Source organism: Poecile atricapillus (genome assembly GCF_030490865.1).
Source record: "Poecile atricapillus isolate bPoeAtr1 chromosome 36 unlocalized genomic scaffold, bPoeAtr1.hap1 SUPER_36_unloc_10, whole genome shotgun sequence".
NCBI lineage: Eukaryota > Metazoa > Chordata > Aves > Passeriformes > Paridae > Poecile > Poecile atricapillus.
Window position 1 is genome coordinate 25,958 of NW_026708991.1, and position 23,574 is coordinate 49,531.

Below are 23,574 nucleotides of genomic sequence, written 5' to 3' on the forward strand. Positions count from 1 at the left end.
AACTTTTCCAAATGGGGGTTTCAGCCCCTCCCCCTCCCCTTTTTCTCTTTTTTTTTAGATTTTTTTTTACTGTTTTTCCAGGTTTTTTCCATATTTTTTTTACACTTTCAAGGTGCTTTTTCTGCATTTTTAAGGGGTTTTTATGAATTTTTCAGCCCTGCCCCTTCCCCCATTTTTTTTTCCTTTTTTCCCCTTTTTTTTGCTTTTTTTCCCAATTTTTAAATTTTTTTATTTTCCTTTTTTCCCGTTTATTTCATTTTTTTGGGGTCATTTTTGTGGATTTTTTAAGGTTGGTTCCAGCCTCTCCCACAATTTCATTTTTTCTCATTTTTCCTGTATTTTTCCCCATTTTTCCCCTGTTTTATTTTCCCCTTTTCCCCCAATTTTTCTTCTTTTAATTTTTCCTTTTTCTCTTTCATTTTTCCCTTTTTTCCCCCAATTTTTTTTTACCTTTTCCCTCCGATTTTCCCCATTTTTGGGGCCGTTTTTTTACATTTTTCAGGTCAATTCCGGGGGTTTTTCCAACCCCTCCCCTCACTTCATTTTTTTCCCAATTTCCCCCCTTTTTTAGGGACTTTTTAATAATTTTTACAATTTCCGGGCCTGGATTTCTCCTCCCCCGCTCCATTTTTTGCCTTTTTTAGGTCAATTTTAGGGATTTTTTATTCCCAAAAATCTTCATTTTCCAACCCTTCCTTTACCCGATTTCCTCCCGATTTTTTGGGGTAAAAATCACTTTTTTGGGAATTTTTTTGGGGTTTTTTTTGGGGTTTTTTTGGGTTTTTTTGGGAATTTATTTTAAATTTTATTTTATTTTGGATAAACGTCACTTTTCGGGGGTCTCGCGCCCGCCCCTCCCCCGCCCCCCTTTTGTAACGTTTATTTATTGGAATAAAAACGATTTTGGGACAAAATCCGAGGAATTTATTAAAAAACGTCAGAGGAGGGGGGGAAACAAAAAAGGGAAAAATTCCGGCGATTTTGGGGCTTTTCCAGCCCAAATTTGGGTTAAAACGCCCCAAAATCCTCAAATTTCCAGGTTCTGGGACCCCCAAAACCTCCTGGAGACCCCAAAATTTGCCCCAGGACCCCCCAAAATTGGGATTGGAACCTCTGGGATCCCCCAAATCCCCTCGGGAGCCCCAAAATCCAGGGAAAATTCCCCAAATCCTCCCAAATTCGGGTTTGGGACCCCTAAAATCAGCTCGGGACCCCCAAATTTGGGTCTGGGACCCCCAAATTGGGTCTGAACTCCCCAAAATCCCCTCGGGACCCCCAAAATCAGTTCGGGACCCCCGAATTCGGGTCTGGGACCCCTAAAATCAGCTCGGGACCCCAAAATTCGGGTTTAACCCCCCCAAATTTGGGTTTAAACTCCCCTAAAACACCTCGGGACCCCCAAATTCGGGTCTGAGCCCCCCAAAAATCAGCTCAGGACCCCCAAATTTGGGTTTAAACCCCCAAAAATCACCCCGGGACCCCCAAATTTGGGTCTGAGCCCCCAAAATCAGCTCGGGACCCCAAAATTCGGGTCTGGGACCCCCAAAATCGCCCCGGGACCCCCAAATTCGGGTCTGAGCCCCCCAAAATCAGCTCAAGACCCCCAAATTTGGGTTGAAACCCCCCCAAATTCGGGTCTGAGCCCCCCAAAATCACCTCGGGACCCCCAAATTGGGTCTGAACCCCCCAAAATCGCCCCGGGACCCCAAAATTCGGGTTTAACCCCCCTAAAACACCTCGGGACCCCCAAATTTGGGTTTAACCCCCCCAAAACACCTTGGGACCCCCAAAATTGGGTCTGAGCCCCAAAAAATCATCCCGGGACCCCAAAATTCGGGTCTGGGACCCCCAAAATGGCCGCGGGACCCCCAAATTTGGGGCTCAGGCCCCCAAAATCACTTCGGGACCCCAAAGTTTGGGTTTAACCCCCCCAAATTTGGGATTAAACCCCCCTAAAACACCTCAGGACCCCCAAATTTGGGTCAGCCCCCCAAAATCAGCTCAGGACCCCCAAAATTTGGGTTTAAACCCCCAAAAATCACCCCGGGACCCCCAAATTTGGGTTTAACCCCCTCCAAAATCATCCCGGGACCCCAAAATTTGGTCTGAGCCCCCCCAAATCATCCCGGGACCCCCAAAATTTGGGTTTAAACCCCCGAAAATCACCCCGGGACCCCCAAATTCGGGTCTGGGACCCCCAAAATCGCCCCGGGACCCCCAAATTTGGGTCTCAGGCCCCCAAAATCACTTCGGGACCCCAAAATTCGGGTTTAACCCCCCCAAATTTGGGATTAAACCCCCCTAAAACACCTCGGGACCCCCAAATTTGGGTCTGAACCCCCCAAAATCATCCCGGGGCCCCCAAAATCAGCTCGGGACCCCCAAAATCAGCTCCAGACACCCAAAATCACCTCGGGATCCCCAAAATTCGGGTTTAAACCCCCCAGAATCATCTCGGGACCCCAAAATTTGGGTTTAAACCCCCCAAATTCATCCCGGGACCCCCAAATTCGGGTCAGCCCCCAAATTCAGCTCAGGACCCCAAATTCGGGTCTGAGCCCCTCAAAAATCACCCTGGGACCAGCAAATTTGGGTTTAAACCCCCCAAAATCATCCCGGGACCCCAAATTCGGGGGTGAGCCCCCCAAAAATCAACTCGGGACCCCCAAATTCGGGTCTGGGACCCCCAAATTGGGTCTGAACTCCCCAAAATCACCTCGGGACCCCCAAAATCACCTTGGGACCCCCAAATTTGGCTCTGGGACCCCCAAAATCACCTCGGGACCCCCAAATTGGGTTTGAACCCCCCAAAATCGCCCCGGGACCCCCAAATTCGGGTCTGGGACCCCCAAATTGGGTCTGAACTCCCCAAAATCACCTCGGGACCCCCAAAATCAGTTCGGGACCCCCAAATTTGGGTCTCAGGCCCCCAAAATCACCTCGGGACCCCCAAATTTGGGTCTGAGCCCATCAAAAATCACCTCGGGACCCCCAAATTTGGGTTTAAAGCCCCCAAATTCATCCCGGGACCCCCAAAATTGGGTCTGAGCCCCCAAAATCACCTCGGGATCCCCAAATTCGGGTCTGGACGCCCCAAAATCAGCTCGGGACCCCCAAATTCGGGTCTGAGCCCCCCAAAAATCATCCCGGGGCCCCCAAAATCAGCTCCAGACACCCAAAATCACCTCGAGACCCCCAAAATTCGGGTCTGAGCCCCCAAAATCATCCCGGGACCCCCAAATTCGGGTCTGAGCCCCCCAAAAATCACCCCGAGACCCCCAAATTTGGGTTTAAAGCCCCCAAATTCATCCCGGGACCCCCAAAATTGGGTCTGAGCCCCCAAAATCACCTCGGGATCCCCAAATTCGGGTCTGGACGCCCCAAAATCAGCTCGGGACCCCCAAATTCGGGTCTGAGCCCCCCAAAAATCATCCCGGGACCCCCAAATTCGGGTCCTCACCCCTCGAGCGCCGCCACCACGGCCGCCCGGAGCCTCCGGCCTTCCTCCTCATCCTCCTCATCCTCCTCATCCTCCTCATCCTCCTGGGGGGAGCCGGGGCTGGAATAATCCAGGGAATTTGGGCTGAAATCCAGGGAATTTGGGCTGGAATAATCCAGGGAATTTGGGCTGAAATCCAGGGAATTTGGGCTGAAATCCAGGGAATTTGGGCTGAAATCCAGGGAATCGGGGCTGGAACCGCAGCTGGAACCGGGGGAATTGGGGCGGGAATCGGAACCGGGGGGATTTGGGTAAAAATCGAGGGGATTTGGGTTCAAATCGGGGGGATTTGGGTCAGAATTGGGGAGATTTGGGTCAGAATTGGGGGGATTTGGGTCAGAATTGGGGGGATTTGGGTTCAAATCGGGGGGATTTGGGTTCAAATCGAGGGGATTTGGGGTCAAATCGGGGGGATTTGGGTTCAAATTGGGGGGATTTGGGTTCAAATCGGGGGGATTTGGGTCGGAATCGGGGCGGTTCCGGTGTTCCCCGGGTTGTTCCCGGTATTCCCGGTGCTGTTCCCGGTGTTCCCGGTGCTGTTCCCGGTGTTCCCGGTGCTGTTCCCGGGATTCCCGGTGCTGTTCCCGGTGTTCCCGGTGCTGTTCCCGGTGTTGTTCCCGGGATTCCCGGTGTTCCCGCGGGGGCAGCGGCTCCCCCCGGGGCTGGCACAGGTCGTCCCGGTGTTCCCGGTGTCTCTCCCGGTATTCCCGGGGTTTGTCCTGGTGTTTCTCCCGTTGTTCCCGGTGACATTCCCGGTATTCCCGGTGCCGTTCCCGGTCCGGGAGCGGATCCCCGCGGATCTGGCAGAGGTTGTGGAGCTGTTCCCGTTGTCTCTCCCGTTGCTCCCGGTTCTGTTCCCGTTGTCTCTCCCGTTGCTCCCGGTTCTGTTCCCGTTGTCTCTCCCGTTGTTCCCGGCGGTATTCCCGGCGCTGTTCCCGGTATTCCCGGCGCTGTTCCCGGTGCCGTTCCCGGTCCGGGAGCGGATCCCCGCGGATCTGGCAGAGGTTGTGGAGCTGTTCCCGTTGTCTCTCCCGTTGTTCCCGGTTCTGTTCCCGTTGTCTCTCCCGTTGTTCCCGGCGGTATTCCCGGTATTCCCGGCGCTGTTCCCGGTGCCGTTCCCGGTCCGGTAGCGGATCCCCGCGGATCTGGCAGAGGTTGTGGAGCTGTTCCCGTTGTCTCTCCCGTTGTTCCCGGCGCTGTTCCCGGCGGTATTCCCGGTATTCCCGGCGGTATTCCCGGCGCTGTTCCCGGTATTCCCGGTGCCGTTCCCGGTCCGGGAGCGGATCCCCGCGGATCTGGCAGAGGTTGTGGAGCAGGACGCAGCTCAGCAGCAGCGTGGGCAGGAACCGGAGCTCGGTGTCGTTGCGGTGCCCGAGGCAGCGCCAGCGGCCCCGGAGCCTCCGCAGAGCCCCCCGAGCCCCCCGGGCCGCCAGAGCCGCCCCCCGGTTAAACCGGGCTTCCCCCAGCGAGCCCCGGTTAAACCGGAGCGAGCCCCGGTCACACCGGCCCTCTGAGCCCCCGGTAACCCGGACCGAGCCCCGGTTAACCCGGGCTTCCCCTTCCGAGCCCCCGTTAACCCGGACCGACCCCTCCGAGCCCCCGTTAACCCGGACCGAGCCCCGGTCAGACCGGAGCGACGCCTCCGAGCCCCCGTTAACCCGGACCGAGCCCCGGTCAGACCGGAGCGACGCCTCCGAGCCCCGGTCAGACCGGAGCGACCCCTCCGAGCCCCCGTTAACCCGGACCGAGCCCTCCGAGCCCCGGTCAGACCGGAGCGACCCCTCCGAGCCCCGGTCAGACCGGAGCGACCCCTCCGAGCCCCGGTCAGACCGGAGCGACCCCTCCGAGCCTCCGTTAACCCGGAGCGACCCCTCCGAGCCCCGGTTAACCCGGAGCGACCCCTCCGAGCCCCGGTTAACCCGGACCGAGCCCTCCGAGCCCCGGTCAGACCGGACCGACCGCTCCGAGCCCCGGTTAAACCGGACCGACCCCTCCGAGCCCCCGTTAAACCGGACCGACCCCTCCGAGCCCCGGTTAACCCGGAGCGACCCCTCCGAGCCCCGGTTAACCCGGACCGAGCCCCGGTTAACCCGGGCTTCCCCCTCCGAGCCCTGGTCAGACCGGACCGACCCCTCCGAGCCCCGGTTAACCCGGACCGAGCCCCGGTTAACCCGGCTCTCCCTCTCCGAGCCCCGGTTAAGCCGGGCCGAGCCCGCCCGGAACGGCCGCAGCAGCCAGGGCAGGAGCGGGTCCCGCCGGGAGCCCAGGAAATACGGGGGGATCACCGGGAAAACGGGGCTGGAAACGGGATTGGAACCGGGAATCACCGGGTTTACACCGGGATTGGCAGCGGGATTCACACCGGGATTCCCGGGATTTACACCGGGATTCAAACCGGAATTACCGAGAGTTAGATCAGGATTGGCACCGGGATTGGCACCGGGATTGGAACCGGGATTCACCGGGTTTACACCGGGATTCAAACCGGAATTACCGGGAGTTAGATCAGGATTGGCACCGGGATTCCCACCGGGATTCCCACCGGGATTCCCCGAATCCCCCAGGTTCCCATCGGGATTCCCCGAGTTTTCACGGATGTTCCCTGAATTCCCAGGGGAATTCTCCGAGTTTTTAGCGGAATCCCCCGAATTTCCATCCGAATTCCTGCAATTCCCATCCTCACCCCCCACATTCCCCGAACTTCCCCGGCAATTCCCGGGATCCGGCCCCGCATCCCCGGGGGAATTCCCGGGACAATTCCCGTTGTTCCCATTCCCGTTATTCCCGCTGTTCCCTGGACAATTCCCGGAATTCCCGGGACAATTCCCAGTGTTATTCCCGTTCCCATTCCCGGTGTTATTCCCGGGACAATTTCCTGAATTCCCGGGATAATTCCGGTTGTTATTCCCGTTATTCCCGGTGTTATTCCCAGGATAATTCCCGTTTTTATTCCCGTTATTCCCGGGATAATTCCCGGTGTTATTCCCGTTATTCCCGGGATAATTCCCGGTGTTATTCCCGGTGTTATTCCCGTTATTCCCGGTGTTATTCCCGGTGTTATTCCCGTTATTCCCGGGATAATTCCCGGTGTTATTCCCGTTATTCCCAGGATAATTCCCGGTGTTATTCCCGTTATTCCCGGGATAATTCCCGTTCCCATTCCCGTTATTCCCGGGATAATTCCCGTTATTCCCGGTGTTATTCCCGTTCCCATTCCCGTTGTTATTCCCGTTATTCCCGGGATAATTCCCGTTGTTTTCCCCGTTATTCCCGGTGTTATTCCCGGGATAATTCCCGGTGTTATTCCCGTTATTCCCGGTGTTATTCCCGGGATAATTCCCGTTCCCATTCCCGTTGTTATTCCCATTCCCGGTGTTTTTCCCGCCGCTCTCCCGGTGCCGCCGCTGGAGCCACCGGAACAGCGCCGATTGTCGGATCCCGGTTCCCGGCCGCTGGAATTCCACATTCCAGAGGCAGCCGCGCGCGTCCACCGTGGCCTGCAGGGTCAGCGCGTGCCCGGCCCTGTCGCGATTATTGCTGCGATTGTCGCGATAGCCGCCGTTGTTCCCGCGATTGTCGCGATTATCGCCATTATTCCCGCGATTATCGCCATTATTCCCGCGATTGGTGTCGCGATAGCCGCGATTCCCGCGATTATTCCCGCGATTGTTCCCGCGATTCCCGCGGTTGTTCCCGCGATTATTCCCGCGGTTGTTGTCGCGATTCCCGCGATTGTTGTCGCGATTCCCGCGATTGTTCCCGCGATTCCCGCGGTTGTTCCCGCGATTATTCCCGCGGTTGTTGTCGCGATTGTCGCGATTGTCGCGGTTGGGGGGGGCGCGGATCGGGATCCGCAGCCGAGCCACGACCCCCGCCAGGCTGGGCAGCGGCCACGGCCCCGGGAAATTCGGGAATTCCGGGAAATTCGGGAATTCCGGGAATTCCGGGAAATTCGGGAATGCCGGGAAATTCGGGAATTCCGGGGGCGGGTGGGGAAGGGGAGGGGGAGATTGGGAGGGTTCGGGTGGAATTTGGGTATTTTCCGGTGGAAATTGGGGATTTTCCGGTGGAAATTGGGAGTTTCCTGACGGAATTTGGGAGTTTTCCGTCGAAAATCGGGAGTTTTTCGGTGGAGTTTGGGGGTTTTCCGGTAAAAATTGGGAGTTTTCGGCTGGAATTTGGGGGTTTTCCCGTGAAAATTGGGAGTTTTCTGGTAAAAATCGGGAGTTTTCCGGTGGAATTCGGGAATTTCCCGGTGGAGTTCGGGGGTCGTCCCGTGAAAATTGGGAGTTTTCCTTTGGAATTTCGGAGTTTTCCGATGGAATTCGGGAGTTTCCCGGCGGAACTTGGGAGTTTTCCGCTGAAATCTGGGAGTTTTCGGGTGGAATTCGGGAGTTTCCTGATGGAATTCGAGAGTCCCCTGCCGAAATTCGGGATTTTTCCGATGGAATTCGGGAGTTTTCCCGCGGGGTTTCGGAGCTCCTGTGTTTTTTGGGTGGAATTCCCGAGTTTTCCGCCGGGATTTGGGCGCCCCCGGAGCCTCCCGGAGTTTCCCGGTTGGAATTCGCCGCTCTCGGGATTTTCCTTTTCCGGATTTGGGATCGGAGCCCGAAATTGGGGCCGGAATCCGCTGGATCCGGGAATTTCCCGCTGGAATCCGCTGGGATCGGGAATTTTGGGCTGGAATCCGCTGGATCCGGGAATTTTGGGCCGGAATCCGCCGGGACCGGGAATTTCCCGCTGGAATCCGCTGGATTCGGGAATTTGGGGCTGGAATCCGCTGGATCCGGGAATTTCCCGCTGGAATCCGCTGGATCCGGGAATTTTGGGCTGGAATCCGCTGGATCCGGGAATTTTGGGCTGGAATCCGCTGGATCCGGGAATTTCCCGCTGGAATCCGCTGGATCAGGGAATTTTGGGCTGGAATCCGCTGGATTCGGGAATTTTGAGCCGGAACCCTCTGGATTTGGGAATTTGGAGCCGGGATCTGCCGGGGACGGGAATTTTGGTCCAGAATCCTCCGGGGTCAGGAATTTTGGGCCGGAACCCTCTGGATTTGGGAATTTCGAGCCGGAATCCTCCGGGGTCAGGAATTTTGGGCCGGAACCCTCTGGATTTGGGAATTTCGAGCCGGAACCCTCTGGATTTGGGAATTTTGGTCCAGAATCCTCCGGGGTCGGGAATTTTGAGCCGGAATCCTCTGGATTTGGGAATTTCGAGCCGGAATCCTCCGGGGTCAGGAATTTTGGGCCGGAATCCGCCGGATTCGGGAATTTCGAGCCGGAATCCTCCGGGGTCAGGAATTTTGGGCCGGAATCCGCCGGATTCGGGAATTTCTCCTCCACTCCTCCTCCTCCTCCTCCCGTGTCCCCGCTCGCTCTCTCCTCTCCCCCCGGGCTCTGCCCCCAAATCCCCCCGAACCCCCCGAGGCTCTGGGGGTCCCTGGGCAGGTGCAGCCTCCGCCCTTCCTCCCCTTCCTCCTCCTCCTCCTCCTCCTCGTGCTGGTGTCCCAGGATGGCCACCACGGCCCCGCACACGTCCCGCAGGATTTTACACACGGAGCTCCGGGACACGCCGAACGTGGCCTCCAGAGCCCGGTACTCGGTGCGGGAGCCGAGGCGGCTGAGGGTGAGCGCCAGGCGGATCTCGGCGGGCACCGCTCGCCTCATGGCCGTGTCCCTGCGGCCGATGGCCGCTCCCAGCCGCGCCCGCAGCGCCTCGAAGGTGGCCGGCAGCAGACGGAAGCGTTCGCTCCACTCCCGCCCGCACAGGGATTTCTCCCGTACCGTGGACCAGAAGGCGGAGCTGCGGTGGCGGCTCCAGACGCGCCCGCGGCGGCGGCGCGGAGGGGCCTGAGGGGAGGAGGAGGAGGAGGAGGAGCGGGGGGGGAGGAGGGCGAGGCGCAGCGCGGAGAGGCGGCGGCGGCGCTGCAGGAGGAGGCGTAGGCGGTGCAGCAGAGCCAGGCGGCGGCGGCGGCGGCGGCGGCGGCGGCGGAGGAAGAGGAGGAGGAGGAGGGAGAGGGAGGCGGCGGCGGCGGCCATGGGCGGCGCCATCTTGGGGAGCTGAGGCGGAGAAGGGCGGAGCGCGCATGCGCGAGGAGGGGGCGGGCCCGGGGCTTCCCGCCTTCCACCCCGACCAATCGGATTTCGGCGCCGTTGAATCCCGCCTTGAGCTCGCGGCTCAGCGAACCAATCACACGCTCGGTATAAATGATTGACAGCTCGCCCAGCCAATCAGCGCTCGTCTTTATTGTGTGAGGCGCGAAGCGGAGCGAGGCGTGAGGCGAAAATTCGCCTAAAATAAAATAAAAATAAAATAAAATAAAATAAAAATTTTCCCCCCCTCAAAAAAAAAAAAAAGCGGAAAAGCGTCGTACCTGTCCCGGGGGAAACTGAGGCACGGAGTGGTTACAGGGATAAATTCCCCAAATTCCCGCCGGGATTTTTGTACCTCTCAGAGGGGAGGGGGGGAAACTGAGGCACGGAGTGATTCCATTAAAAAATAAAATAAATTCCCAAAAAACTCCAGGTTTGTACCGCCGTTCTGAGGGGAAACTGAGGCACGGGGAGCATTCCCTACGTTTCCCGAATTCCTGGAATTTGCCGGGGGGGGGGTGGTTGTACCTTTCACGGAGGAAACTGAGGCACGGAATAATTCCATCAAACATTCCCGGAATTCTCGGGGGTTCCATCCCGATTTTTGTGGGGAACGGGGGTGGATTTTGTACGGAAAATTCCCCAAAATCCCCCAAAATCCGCGAGCCCCGCACCGACACCGTTTTTTTCAGGAGGGAAACTGAGGCAGGAGCTCAATCCACAGGGAAAAAAAACCTCCCAAATCCATTTCTGTGAGGGAAACTGAGGCACGGGAGAAACACCACGATTCCAACCCCGAATTTAACGGGAACCCCGGGGGATTTTTGTTGTTTTTATCCCAGGGGACCGCGGGGATTGTGAGGGGAAATATCCCCGGAATTGGGCGGCAGCACAGGCGCTCCCTCAGCGGCACCGGGGACTCGTCAAGCGCCAGGACGTGAGGTTAAAATGGGAATAAAGCGCCCAATCCAGGGAATTCCAGGCTCGCAGGGGCCGAACCTGCCAGGCCGGGATTTCTCGGGAAGAAACTCGGGAATTGTGAGGGAAAATATCCCCGGAATTGGGCGGCAGCACAGGCGCTCCCTCAGCGGCACCGGGGACTCGTCAAGCGCCAGGACGTGAGGTTAAAATGGGAATAAAGCGCCCAATCCAGGGAATTCCAAGCCCGTAGGGGCCGAACCTGACAGGCCGGGATCTCCCGGGAAGAAATTCGGGAATTGTGAGGGGATTTCGGGAATTTCACACCTGGGAGCCGTTCCCGAACTGGCGCCGCTCCAGCAGATCCTTGTAGGGCAGCTCCGGCATGGCCATTCGGCCGCAGAGCTGCCGCTCCTCTTCCCCCAGCCCTTCCCTGAGGGCGAAGCCCAGGATTTGGCCGCCTCCCGGCGGTTGGAAGGGCCGCAGGTTCCCGTCGGGAATGGCGCGGGCGGGAACGGGGCCGCCTCCCCTCAGGCAGCGCCGGGCCAGCTCCTCCCGCCGCCGCCTCAGCGCCGCCGCCTCCCGCCGCAGCCGCGCCAGCCCGAAGCGCTCGGCGTGGCGCCAGAAGCTGCGGTTAAAATGGGAATAAAGCGCCCAATCCAGGGAATTCCAGGCCCGCAAGCGCCGAACCTGCCAGGCCGGGATTTCTCGGGAAGAAACTCGGGAATTGTGAGGGAAAGTATCCACGGAATTGGGCGGCAGCACAGGCGCTCCCTCAGCAGCACCGGGGACTCGTCAAGCGCCAGGACGTGAGGTTAAAATGGGAATAAAGCGCCCAATCCAGGGAATTCCAGGCTCGCAGGGGCCGAACCTGCCAGTCCGGGATCTCCCGGGTGGAAACTCGGGAATTGTGAGGGGAAAATATCCCCGGAATTGGGCGGCAGCACAGGCGCTCCCTCAGCGGCACCGGGGACTCGTCAAGCGCCAGGACGTGAGGTTAAAATGGGAATTTCAGGCCAAATCCAGGGAATTCCAAGCCCGTAGGGGCCGAACCTGCCAGGCCGGGATTTCTCGGGAAGAAACTCGAGAATTGTGAGGGGAAATATCCACGGAATCGGGCGGCAGCACAGGCGCTCCCTCAGCAGCACCGGGGACTCGTCAAGCGCCAGGACGTGAGGTTAAAATGGGAATAAAGCGCCCAATCCAGGGAATTCCAAGCCCGCAGGGACCGAACCTGCCAAACCGGGATTTCCCGAGAAGAACCGCGGAAATTTCGGGAATTTTGGGAATTTCACACCTGGGAGCCGTTCCCGAACTGGCGCCGCTCCAGCAGATCCTTGTAGGGCAGCTCCGGCATCGCCATTCGGCCGCAGAGCTGCCGCTCCTCTTCCCCCAGCCCTTCCCTGAGGGCGAAGCCCAGGATTTGGCCGCCTCCCGGCGGTTGGAAGGGCCGCAGGTTCCCGTCGGGAATGGCGCGGGCGGGAACGGGGCCGCCTCCCCTCAGGCAGCGCCGGGCCAGCTCCTCCCGCCGCCGCCTCAGCGCCGCCGCCTCCCGCCGCAGCCGCGCCAGCCCGAAGCGCTCGGCGTGGCGCCAGAAGCTGCGGTTAAAATGGGAATAAAGCGCCCAATCCAGGGAATTCCAGGCCCGCAAGCGCCGAACCTGCCAGGCCGGGATTTCCCGGGAAGAAACTCGGGAATTGTGAGGGAAAATATCCCCGGAATTGGGCGGCAGCACAGGCGCTCCCTCAGCAGCACCGGGGACTCGTCAAGCGCCAGGACGTGAGGTTAAAATGGGAATTTCAGGCCAAATCCAGGGAATTCCAAGCCCGCAGGGACCGAACCTGCCAGGCCGGGATCTCCCGGGAGGAACCGCGGAAATTTCGGGAATTTTGGGAATTTCACACCTGCGAGCCGTTCCCGAACTGGCGCCGCTCCAGCAGATCCTTGTAGGGCAGCTCCGGCATGGCCATTCGGCCGCAGAGCTGCCGCTCCTCTTCCCCCAGCCCTTCCCTGAGGGCGAAGCCCAGGATTTGGCCGCCTCCCGGCGGTTGGAAGGGCCGCAGGTTCCCGTCGGGAATGGCGCGGGCGGGAACGGGGCCGCCTCCCCTCAGGCAGCGCCGGGCCAGCTCCTCCCGCCGCCGCCTCAGCGCCGCCGCCTCCCGCCGCAGCCGCGCCAGCCCGAAGCGCTCGGCGTGGCGCCAGAAGCTGCGGTTAAAATGGGAATAAAGCGCCCAATCCAGGGAATTCCAGGCCCGCAAGCGCCGAACCTGCCAGGCCGGGATTTCTCGGGAAGAAACTCGGGAATTGTGAGGGAAAGTATCCACGGAATCGGGCGGCCAGCACAGGCGCTCCCTCAGCGGCACCGGGGACTCGTCAAGCGCCAGAAGCTGCGGTTAAAATGGGAATTTCAGGCCAAATCCAGGGAATTCCAGGCCCGCAGGGGCCGAACCTGCCAGGCCGGGATTTCTCGGGTGGAAACTCGGGAATTGTGAGGGAAAATATCCAAGGAATTGGGCGGCAGCACAGGCGCTCCCTCAGCGGCACCGGGGACTCGTCAAGCGCCAGGACGTGAGGGTAAAATGGGAATAAAGCGCCCAATCCAGGGAATTCCAAGCCCGCAGGGGCCGAACCTGCCAGTCCGGGATTTCTCGGGAGGAAACTCGGGAATTGTGAGGGGATTTCGGGAATTTCACACCTGCGAGCCGTTCCCGAACTGGCGCCGCTCCAGCAGATCCTTGTAAGGCAGCTCCGGCATCGCCATTCGGCCGCAGAGCTGCCGCTCCTCTTCCCCCAGCCCTTCCCTGAGGGCGAAGCCCAGGATTTGGCCGCCTCCCGGCGGTTGGAAGGGCCGCAGGTTCCCGTCGGGAATGGCGCGGGCGGGAACGGGGCCGCCTCCCCTCAGGCAGCGCCGGGCCAGCTCCTCCCGCCGCCGCCTCAGCGCCGCCGCCTCCCGCCGCAGCCGCGCCAGCCCGAAGCGCTCGGCGTGGCGCCAGAAGCTGCGGTTAAAATGGGAATAAAGCGCCCAATCCAGGGAATTCCAGGCCCGCAAGCGCCGAACCTGCCAGGCCGGGATTTCTCGGGAAGAAACTCGGGAATTGTGAGGGAAAGTATCCACGGAATCGGGCGGCCAGCACAGGCGCTCCCTCAGCAGCACCAGCGACTCGTCGAAGCGCTCGGCCAGGAGAACCAGGGGGAAGATCCGCTCGAGCTCCGCCAGCATGGCCGGGATCTGTGAGGGCTCCGAGGGACGAGGGAGGCCGAAGTCGAACCATTGCAGGTCCCGGGCGTAGTGGTTGCCGCGGGCTCCGGGCTGGAAGAAGCGGGAGGGGGAGGCGAGGAAGGCGGCGAGGGAAGGGGAGCGGCGGAAGGCGGGGGAGGCCGTGCGGAAATAGGAGAAGGCCGAGGCGCCCAAGGAGCCGGGGTCCCGCACGATGGAGAAGAAGAAGCTGTCGTTGGGCATCACCCGCTGCACCTGGGGAACGGGAAAAGGGGGGTTTTTTAAGGGGGGAAATGGATCTAAAAATATTCGGGGGTTTCTCAAAAAAAAAAAAAAAAAGAAAAATTTCGTCAAAAAATAGAAAAATTCCCACCGAGAAATCCTCCCAAAAACCCCCCAAATTCCTAAAAAAATCCTCAAAAAACTCCCCTCAAAAATCCCCCAAAAATTCTCAAAAAATTCCCAAAAAAATCCCCCAAAAATTCCACAAAAAAAAAAAACCCAAATCCCCCCAAAATCCTCAAAAAACTCCCCCAGAAATTCCCAAAAAAACCCCCAAAATTGCCAAAAAATCCCAGAAAACCCCCAAAAAAATCCCTAAAAATAACCCCCCAAAAATCCCCCCCAAAATTCTCAAAAAATCCCAAAAAATTCTCAAAAAAATTCCCAAAAAATCCCAGGAAATCCCAGAAACGCCCCCAAAAATTCCCAAAAAACTCCCAAAAAATCCCCCAAAAATCCTCAAAAAAATCCCCAAAAAACCCACAAAAAATCCTCAAAAAAATCCCCAAAAATTCTCAAAAAATCCCCAAAATCCCAGAAAGTTCCAGAAATTCCCCTCTCACCTCCTTGAGGCGGAACCTCATGTGGTGGCCGAGGATGTCGAAGAGCCTCCCAAAACCCCCCAAAATCCCGAAATATCCCCAAAAAATCCCCCCCAAATTGTCAAAAAATTCTCAAAAAATCCCCAAAAATTCTCCAAAAAAATTCCCCAAAAATTCTCAAAAAATCCCCCAAAAATCCCAAAAAATCTCAAAAAATCCCAGAAAAATCCCCCAAAAATCCCCAAAAATTCCCAAAAAATTCCCCAAAAAAATCCCCAAAAATTCTCAAAAAATCTCCCAAAATTCCCAAAAAATCTCAAAAAATTCCAGAAAAACCCCCCAAAATTTCCAGAAAATTCCCCCCAAAATTCCCCGAAAAATCTTCCAAAAATTCTCAAAAAATCCCAGAAAAATAAAAAAAAAATCCCCAAAAATTCTCAAAAAAAAAAAAAAAATTCTCAAAAAATCCCAAAAATTCCCAGAAATTCCCAGAAATTCCCAGAAAGTTCCAGAAATTCCCAGAAAATCCCAGAAATTTCCAGAAGTTCCCCGCTCACCTCCTTGAGGCGGAACCTCATGTGGTGGCCGAGGATGTCGAAGGTCTCCCCGGGCCGGAAGCCCCTGACCAGCTCGGCGCGGAACATTCCGGGGTATCCGAACTGGTAGCGCACCGGGAGCGCGAAGCGCAGGCGCCGCTCGTCGGCGAATCGCGACAGGAGGTTCAGGACGCTGCTGCCGCCCGTCTTGTGCGTCTTGAGGAACACCACGTGAGAGCGCGGCCGGCACGTCGCGATAGAGGAGCTGTCGCGATAGGAGAGACGTGTCGTGATAGGAGAGAGGTGTCGCGATAGAGGAGCTGTCGCGATAGAGGAGCTGTCGCGATAGGAGAGACGTGTCGTGATAGAGGAGCTGTCACGATAGAGGAGCTGTCGCGATAGGAGAGAGGTGTCGCGATAGAGGAGCTGTCGCGATAGAGGAGCTGTCGCGATAGAGGAGCTGTCGCGATAGGAGAGACGTGTCGCGATAGAGGAGCTGGAGAGACAGGGGACATGTCGTGATAGAGGAGCTGGAGAGACAGGGGACATGTCGCGATAGAGGAGCTGGACCGACAGGGGACATGTCGCGATAGACAGGGGACATGTCGCGATAGAGGAGCTGGACGGACAGGGGACATGTCACGATAGACAGGGGACATGTCGCGATAGAGGAGCTGTCGCAACAGAGGGGAAAAAACAACCCCAAAATGTCGCGATTTGGGCTCAAAACGGCCCCGGGACTGGGGATGGGCACGATCAGGGGGAGGGGTCGGGCGGGTGAGTCGCGATAGTCGGGGGTTTTGATGGCGATATCGCGATATTTGGTGTTCTGATTGTGGTGTATCGCAGCCAAATCGCGATATTTGGTGTTCTGATTGTGACAAGATTGTGATATATTACATTTAAATGGCGATATTTGGTGTTCTGGTTGTGATGTATCGCAGCCAAATCGTGATATTTGATGATCTGATTGTGATATTTGGCAGCTCAATCGCGATATTTAATATTCAGATTGTGGTATATTGCACCCAAGACATGATATTTGATATTTTAATTGTGGTATATTGCGTCCAAATCGTGATATTTGATGATCTGATTGTGATATTTGGCATCTGAGTCACGATATTTGATATTCTAATCGCGATATTTGATCCCAAATCCCCCCAAATCGCGATATTTGATCCCAAATCCCTCCCAAATCCCGACATTCCCCCCCCAGAATTCCCAGGGGATTCAGGACCCCGTTCCCCTTTTTTTTAATGGAATTTTGGGACCCCCATTCCCGCTGTTTTTAGGGGATTTGGAACCCCCAGGAATTCTGGGATTTTTCCCATGGAATTCCCAGGATTTTCCCATAGAATTCCCAGGATTTTCCCATGGAATTCCCAGGATTTTTCCATGGATTTTCCCATGGATTTTCCCATGGATTTTTCCATGGAATTCCCTGGATTTTGGGGTCTCACCTGCGGCGCGGGGGCCCCCCCAGGAGCCCCAGGGTGACAAAAAAACCCCCGAATTCCCCCCATTTTTAAGGGATTTGAACCCCCAGGAATTCGGGGATTTTCCCATGGAATTCCCAGGATTTTTCCCTGGAATTCCCAGGATTTTCCCATGGAATTCCCTGGATTTTGGGGTCTCACCTGCGGCGCGGGGGCCCCCCCAGGAGCCCCAGGGTGACAAAAAACCCCAAATTCTCCCCGTTTTTAGGGGATTTGAACCCCCAGGAATTCTGGGATTTTCCCATGGAATTCCCAGGATTTTTCCATGGAATTCCCATGGATTTTTCCATGGAATTCCCTGGAATTTGGGGTCTCACCTGCGGCGCGGGGGCCCCCCCAGGAGCCCCAGGGTGACAAAAAAACCCCAAATTTCCCCCAATTCCTCCCCGTTTTTAGGGGATTTGAACCCCCAGGAATTTCGGGATTTTCCCATGGAATTCCCAGGATTTTTCCCTGGAATTCCCAGGATTTTTCCATGGATTTTCCCATGGATTTTTCCATGGAATTTGGGGTCTCACCTGCGGCACTGGGGCCCCCCCCAGGAGCCCCAGGGTGACAAAAAACCCCAAATTTCCCCCAATTCCTCCCCGTTTTTAGGGGATTTGGGACCCCCAGGAACCCCCAAGAATTCTGGGATTTTCCCATGGAATTCCCAGGATTTTTCCATGGAATAGCCAGGATTTTCCCATGGATTTTTCCATGGAATTCCCTGGAATTTGGGGTCTCACCTGCGGCGCGGGGGCCCCCCCAGGAGCCCCAGGGTGACAAAAAACCCCAAATTTCCCCCGTTTTTAGGGGATTTGAACCCCCAGGAATTTTGGGATTTTCCCATGGAATTCCCAGGATTTTTCCATGGAATTCCCAGATTTTCCCATGGATTTTCCCATGGATTTTCCCTGGATTTTGGGGTCTCACCTGAGGCGCGGGGGCCCCCCCAGGAGCCCCAGGGTGACAAAAAAACCCCAAATTTCCCCCAATTCCTCCCCGTTTTTAGGGGATTTGGAACCCCCAGGAACCCCCAGGAATTCTGGGATTTTCCCATGGAATTCCCAGGATTTTCCCATGGATTTTTCCATGGAATTCCCGGGATTTGGGGTCTCACCTGCGGCGTGGGGGCCCCCCCAGGAGCCCCAGGGTGACAAAAAAACCCCCGAATTCCCCCCATTTTTAAGGGATTTGAACCCCCAGGAATTTGGGGATTTTCCCATGGAATTCCCAGGATTTTCCCGTGGAATTCCCAGGATTTTTCCATGGATTTTCCATGGATTTGGGGTCTCACCTGCAGCACTGGAGCCCCCCCCAGGAGCCCCAGGGTGACAAAAAAAACCCCAAATTTTCCCCAATTCCTCCCTGTTTTTAAGGGATTTGAACCCCCAGAAATCCCGGGACTTTTCCCTGGAATTCCCAGGATTTTCCCATGGATTTCCCATGGATTTTCCATGGAATTTGGGGTCTCACCTGCGGCGCGGGGGCCCCCCCAGGAGCCCCAGGGTGACAAAAACCCCCCAAATTCTCCCCATTTTTAGGGGATTTGAACCCCCAGGAATCCCGGGATTTTCCCATGGAATTCCCAGGAATTCCCAGGATTTTCCCATGGATTTTCCATGGATTTTGGGGTCTCACCTGCAGCACTGGAGCCCCCCCAGGAGCCCCAGGGTGATAAAAAACCCCCGAATTCCCCCCATTTTTAAGGGATTTGAAGCCCCACCCAGGAATTCTGGGATTTTTCCATGGAATTCCCAGGATTTTTCCATGGAATTCCCAGGATTTTTCCATGGATTTTCCCATGGATTTTGGGGTCTCACCTGCGGCGCGGGGGCCCCCCCAGGAGCCCCAGGGTGACAAAAAACCCCCGAATTCTCCCCGTTTTTAGGGGATTTGAACCCCCAGGAATTCGGGATTTTTCCCATGGAATTCCCAGGATTTTTCCCTGGAATTCCCTGGATTTTTCCATGGATTTTGGGGTCTCACCTGCGGCGCGGGGGCCCCCCCAGGAGCCCCAGGGTGAACCCCACGGCCACGCAGACGCCCAGGGCGGCCCCGAGCGGGGCCAGGCGGCGCCAGCCGGGGGGGGGGGGCCCCCATGGGATCCCAAAATTCCCGCTCCGATCCCGGAATTCCTGGCAAAGATCCCGAAAAATTCCTGTCACAGATCCCAAAAAATTCCTGCCAAAGATCCCAAAATTCCCGCTCCGATCCCGGAATTCCTGGCGCGGATCCCGAAAAATTCCTGTCACAGATCCCAAAAAAATCCTGACACAGATCCCAAAATTCCCGCTCCGATCCCGGAATTCCTGGCAAAGATCCCAAAAAATTCCTGCCAAAGATCCCAAAAAAATTCCTGTCACAGATTCCCAAAAAAAATCCTGACAAAAATCCCCCCAAAAATTCCTGACAAAGATCCCAAAATTCCCGCTCCGATCCCGGAATTCCTGGCGCGGATCCCGAAAAATTCCTGCCAAAGATCCCAAAAAAATTCCTGCCAAAGATCCCAAAATTCCCATCCTGGATCCCAAAAAAATTCCTGTCCCAGATGCCAAATCCCTGGCCCAGATCCCAAAATTCCCGGCCCGGATCCCCAAATCCCAGTTCCAGACCCCAAATCCCAGTTCCAGACCCCAAATCCCAGTTCCAGACCCCAAATCCCAGTTTCAGACCCCAAATCCCATTCCCGGTGTCCCCCGGCTCCCCCATTCCCGGTTTTCCCCCAATTCCCGCTTTTCCCGGTCCCATTCCCGCTTTTCCCGGTCCCATTCCCGGTTTTTCCCGTCCCATTCCCGGTTTTTCCCGGTCCCATTCCCGATTTTTTCCCCCCCATTCCCGGTTTTCCACCCCACCATTCCCGCTTTTCCCGGTCCCATTCCCGGTTTTCCCGGTCCAATTCCCGGGTTTTCCCGTCCCATTCCCGATTTTTCCCCCGTCCCATTCCCGGTTTTTCCCCGTCCCATTCCCGGTTTTCCACCCCACCATTCCCGCTTTTCCCGGTCCCATTCCCGGTTTTCCCGGTCCAATTCCCGGTTTTTCCCGTCCCATTCCCGATTTTTGCCCCCCCATTCCCGGTTTTTCCCGGTTTTTCCCGGTTTTTCCCGGTTTTTCCCCTCTCACCGCGGCCTCGCTCAGCTCCGCCGCATCCCGGCACGATCCCAAAAAACTTCCCGGGATCCCAAAAAAACTTCCCGGGATCCCCAAAACTTCCCGCGAATCCCCAGAAAACTTCCCGGGAATCCCCAAAAGCTTCCCGGGAATCCCCGATTTTCCCGGGAATGTCGGATTTTCCCGGTTTTTCCCGGATTTTCCCGGTTTTCCCGATCCTTCTGTTCCCGGCCCCGCGGAACTTTTCCCCTTTTGTTCCCGGCCCCGCCCCGGGACGGGAGGAGCGGCGGGGAGGGAAAATCAGGGAATTCCTTTGGGAATTTGGGGAATTTGGGGTCGGGAATTCGGGATTTGGGATCGGGAATTCGGGATTTGGGACCGGGAATTTGGGATTTGGGATCGGGAATGGGGCGGAGCGGCGGGGAGGGAAAATCAGGGAATTCCTTTGGGAATTTGGGGAATTTGGGACCGGGAATTCGGGATTTGGGATCGGGAATTTGGGATTTGGGATCGGGAATTCGGGATTTGGGATCGGGAATGGGGAGGAGCGGCGGGGAGGGAAAATCTGGGAATTCCTTTGGGAATTTGGGGAATTTGGGATCGGGAATTCGGGATTTGGGATCGGGAATTCGGGATTTGGGATCGGGAATTCGGGATTTGGGATCGGGAATTCGGGATTTGGGACCGGGAATTCGGGATTTGGGATCGGGAATGGGGCGGAGCGGCGGGGAGGGAAAATCAGGGAATGAGGGAATTCCTTTGGGAATTTGGGAACTTGGGAATGAGGGATCGGGGTTTGGGATCGTGAATGAGGGAATTCCTTTGGGAATGAGGGAATTTGGGAATGAGGGATCGGGGTTTGGGATCGGGAATGAGGGAATTCCTTTGGGAATGAGGGAATTTGGGATCGGGAATTTGGGAATCCGGGATCGGGATTCGGGACCGGGAATGGGACGGAGCGGGAAGGAGGGACCGGGAATTCGTTTGGGATTTTGGGATCGGGAATTCGGGGATTTGGGACCAGGAATGGGGCGGAGCGGGAATTAATTCGGGAATTCGGGATCGGGATTTTGGGATCCAGCCCCCTCCGAACCCCGAATTCCCGGCAGAATTCCCAAATTTCGGGGGATTTTGGGATCCCTCCCCTCGCGAGGAGACCCCGCCTCCGTTTTGGCGCCAAGAGCGGGAACCACGCCCCATATTTGCATAACCACGCCCACTCATCGCACGACCACGCCCCATATTTGCATAACCACGCCCCCATACAGACACACTCCATATTTGCATAACCACGCCTACTCTTCACATAACAACACCATATTTGCATAACCACGCCCACTCGTTGCATAACCACTCCCCTTCAGATCACGTGACACGGGCTTGTCCCCGCCCCCCGAGGCGCGGGAAAAGTCGCGGCCGCCATTTTGTTTCGGCGCGAAGCGAGGCAGGCGTGAGGCGGGGGGGGCTGGGCGGGCTCTTTTTGGGGAATTTTCGAGGTTTTTCGGGATTTTCCGCCCCGCGAAGGGGAGGGAAGGGTGCGGGGGGCGTCCGTGGCTTCGTTGAGGGGGGATTTTGGGGAGATGAGAGGTTCCGATCCTGCTCCTGGGTGGGGCCGAGGGGTTTTTAATGAGGGCGGGGCTGCGCTCCCCTCATTTCGGGTGGGATTTGTGAGGGAGGGGATTCTCCCCCCACCCCTCAAATTGGGGTTCGGGGGGCCCAAAATGTTCCGATCCCCCCCTTTAGTGCGATCCGGGTGGGATTTGTGAGGGGAAGGAGAAATCCCTCCTTCCAGGGGGGTTTTGTGAGGGAGGGGCTTCACCCCCACCCCTCAAATTGGGGTTCGGGGGGCCCTGGGAGTGCCCTTGGTGGGATCCGGAGGAGTTTGGGAATTTTTTTGTGGAGGATTTCAGGGATTTCAGGATTTTTGAATCCATAAACGTGAGGGAGAGGCCTCACCCCCCCCTCACGTTGTGATCTGAGGGGATTTTGGGGTCCCACCCCCTCATTTTTCCCTTTTCAGGGAATTTTGGGTTCCCTCCTTTTCTCCTGAGGGGATTTTGGGAATCCCAGCCCTCATTTTCTTCATTTGAGGGGATTTTGGTGATCCCATCCCTCATTTTTCCCTTTTTCAGGGAATTTTGGTGATCCCACTCCTCATTTTTCCCTTTTCAGGGAATTTTGGGGATCCCACTCCTCATTTTTCCCTTTTCAGGGAATTTTGGTGATCCCACTCCTCATTTTTTCCCTTTTCAGGGAATTTTGGTGATCCCACTCCTCATTTTTCCTTTTCAGGGGATTTTGGTGATCCCACTCCTCATTTTTCCCTTTTTTAGGGAATTTTGGTGATCCCACTCCTCATTTTTCCCTTTTCAGGGAATTTTGGGGATCCCACTCCTCATTTTTCCCTTTTTTAGGGAATTTTGGTGATTCCACTCCTCATTTTTCCTTTTTCAGGGAATTTTGGTCATCCCACTCCTCATTTTTCCTTTTTCAGGGAATTTTGGGGATCCCACTCCTCATTTTTCCCTTTTTCAGGGAATTTTGGTGATCCCACTCCTCATTTTTCCCTTTTCAGGGGATTTTGGTGATCCCACTCCTCATTTTTCCCTTTTCAGGGAATTTTGGGCTCCCTCCTTTTCTCCTGAGGGAATTTTGGTGATCCCACTCCTCATTTTTCCCTTTTTTAGGAATTTTGGTGATCCCACCCCCCATTTTCTCCTCTGGTGGGGTCCCAGCCTCCAGAAACCCCCCCAAAATTCCCATTTTTCCCACTTTTCCCCATTTTTCCAGCCCCAGCCATGGCTCTGCGCCGCTCCCCCCGGCTCCGTCCCTCGGGATCCTCCTCTGGATCGGTGCCTTGGAGCAGCTCCCCCCCCAGCCCGTAAATTCCCCTGAATTCCCCCAAAATCCTCAAATTCCCCCTTTTTCCCAACTTCCCCCAAAATTTCCCTGGATTTTGCCCCATTTTTCCCACTTTTTACCCCCATCCCAGCTCCTTTCTCTCCTGTTTTTAACCAATTCCAGTCCCATTTCTCCCATTTTTTCCCCCATTTTTCCCAGTTTTTCCCCCCATCCCAACCCCTTTTAATCCCATTTTTCCCAATCCCATCCCATCCCATTTCTCCCAGTTTATCCCACATTTTCCCCAATTTTTCCCAGTTTTCCCCCCATTTTTCCCCAATTTCCACCCCCATTTTTCCCCCCCTAATTTTCCCCACTTTTTCCCCCATTTCCCCCAATTTCCCCCCCCAATTTCCCCCCCCAATTTCCCCCCCAATTTTCCCCCCAATTTTCCCATTTTCCCCCAATTTTTCCCAGTTTCCCCCCATTTTTTCCCCCCCATTTCCCCCCTCAATTTCCCTCATTTTTTCCCTCAATTTTCCCATTTTCCCCCCAATTTTATTCCCAGTTTTCCCCCCGTTCTTCCCATTTTCCCCCCATTTTTCCCCCCCATTTTTTCCCCCCATTTCCCCCCCAATTTCCCCCCAATTTCCCCCCCAATTTTTCCCATTTTCCCCCCATTTTTCCCCCCATTTCCCCCCTCAATTTCCCCCCCAATTTTTACCCCAATTTTTCCCATTTCCCCCCAATTTTTCCCCCCACTTTTCCCCCCATTCTTCCCATTTTTCCCCCCATTTTTTCCCCCCCATTCTCCCCTCAATTTCCCCCCCATTTTTCCCAGTTTTCTCCCCATTTTTCCCCCCGACTTTTCCCAATTTTCCCCCCATTTTTCCCCCAATTTTCCCCCCCAATTTTTCCATTTCCCCCCAATTTTTTCCCACTTTTCCCCCCATTCTTCCCAATTTTCCCCCCATTTTTTCCCCCCCATTCTCCCCTCAATTTCCCCCCCAATTTTTCCCAGTTTTCTCCCCATTTTTCCCCCCGACTTTTCA

At 56.1% G+C, this 23,574-nt stretch overlaps 2 protein-coding genes across 2 annotated transcripts; both read right to left on the reverse strand.

Moving 5' to 3' along the window:
* Positions 1-398: 398 nt before the first annotated feature.
* LOC131574075 (uncharacterized protein DDB_G0287625-like) lies at positions 399-11,875 on the reverse strand. Its single transcript, XM_058828456.1, has 9 exons — positions 11,810-11,875; positions 10,840-11,202; positions 10,079-10,091; positions 9,636-9,793; positions 8,957-9,276; positions 6,885-7,378; positions 3,440-6,101; positions 2,412-2,481; positions 399-1,593 (listed from the first exon to the last, which is right to left on the reverse strand). Exons 1-7 carry the CDS (start codon positions 11,873-11,875, stop codon positions 3,457-3,459), a joined length of 4,059 nt encoding a protein of 1,352 aa, XP_058684439.1. The 3' UTR covers positions 399-1,593; positions 2,412-2,481; positions 3,440-3,456.
* A 179-nt stretch (positions 11,876-12,054) lies between these two features.
* GAL3ST4 (galactose-3-O-sulfotransferase 4) lies at positions 12,055-20,905 on the reverse strand. The gene is made up of 7 exons (XM_058828457.1): positions 20,902-20,905; positions 19,694-20,032; positions 18,560-18,731; positions 15,111-15,354; positions 13,205-13,984; positions 12,354-12,899; positions 12,055-12,172 (listed from the first exon to the last, which is right to left on the reverse strand). Exons 1-6 carry the CDS (start codon positions 20,903-20,905, stop codon positions 12,411-12,413), a joined length of 2,028 nt encoding a protein of 675 aa, XP_058684440.1. The 3' UTR covers positions 12,055-12,172; positions 12,354-12,410.
* Positions 20,906-23,574: the final 2,669 nt, after the last annotated feature.

What these genes read in the sequence shown, in the direction of transcription:
- GAL3ST4 (XM_058828457.1), bottom strand. An exon ending in CGGAGCTGAGCGAGGCCGCG is followed by an intron (nt 18,732 to 19,693) that starts GTGAGAGGGGAA and finishes GATCTGTGACAG; the next exon opens with GAATTTTTCGGGATCTTTGC. An exon ending in GGGGGGCCCCCGCGCCGCAG is followed by an intron (nt 15,355 to 18,559) that starts GTGAGACCCCAA and finishes CTATCGCGACAG; the next exon opens with CTCCTCTATCGCGACGTGCC.
- LOC131574075 (XM_058828456.1), bottom strand. Translation starts at nt 11,875, where the DNA reads ATGGCGATGCCGGAGCTGCCCTACAAGGATCTGCTGGAGCGGCGCCAG. An exon ending in ACGGCGCCGAAATCCGATTG is followed by an intron (nt 9,277 to 9,635) that starts GTCGGGGTGGAA and finishes ACGGTACGGGAG; the next exon opens with AAATCCCTGTGCGGGCGGGA. An exon ending in GCGGCGGCACCGGGAGAGCG is followed by an intron (nt 6,102 to 6,884) that starts GCGGGAAAAACA and finishes CTGGGAATTCAG; the next exon opens with GGAACATCCGTGAAAACTCG.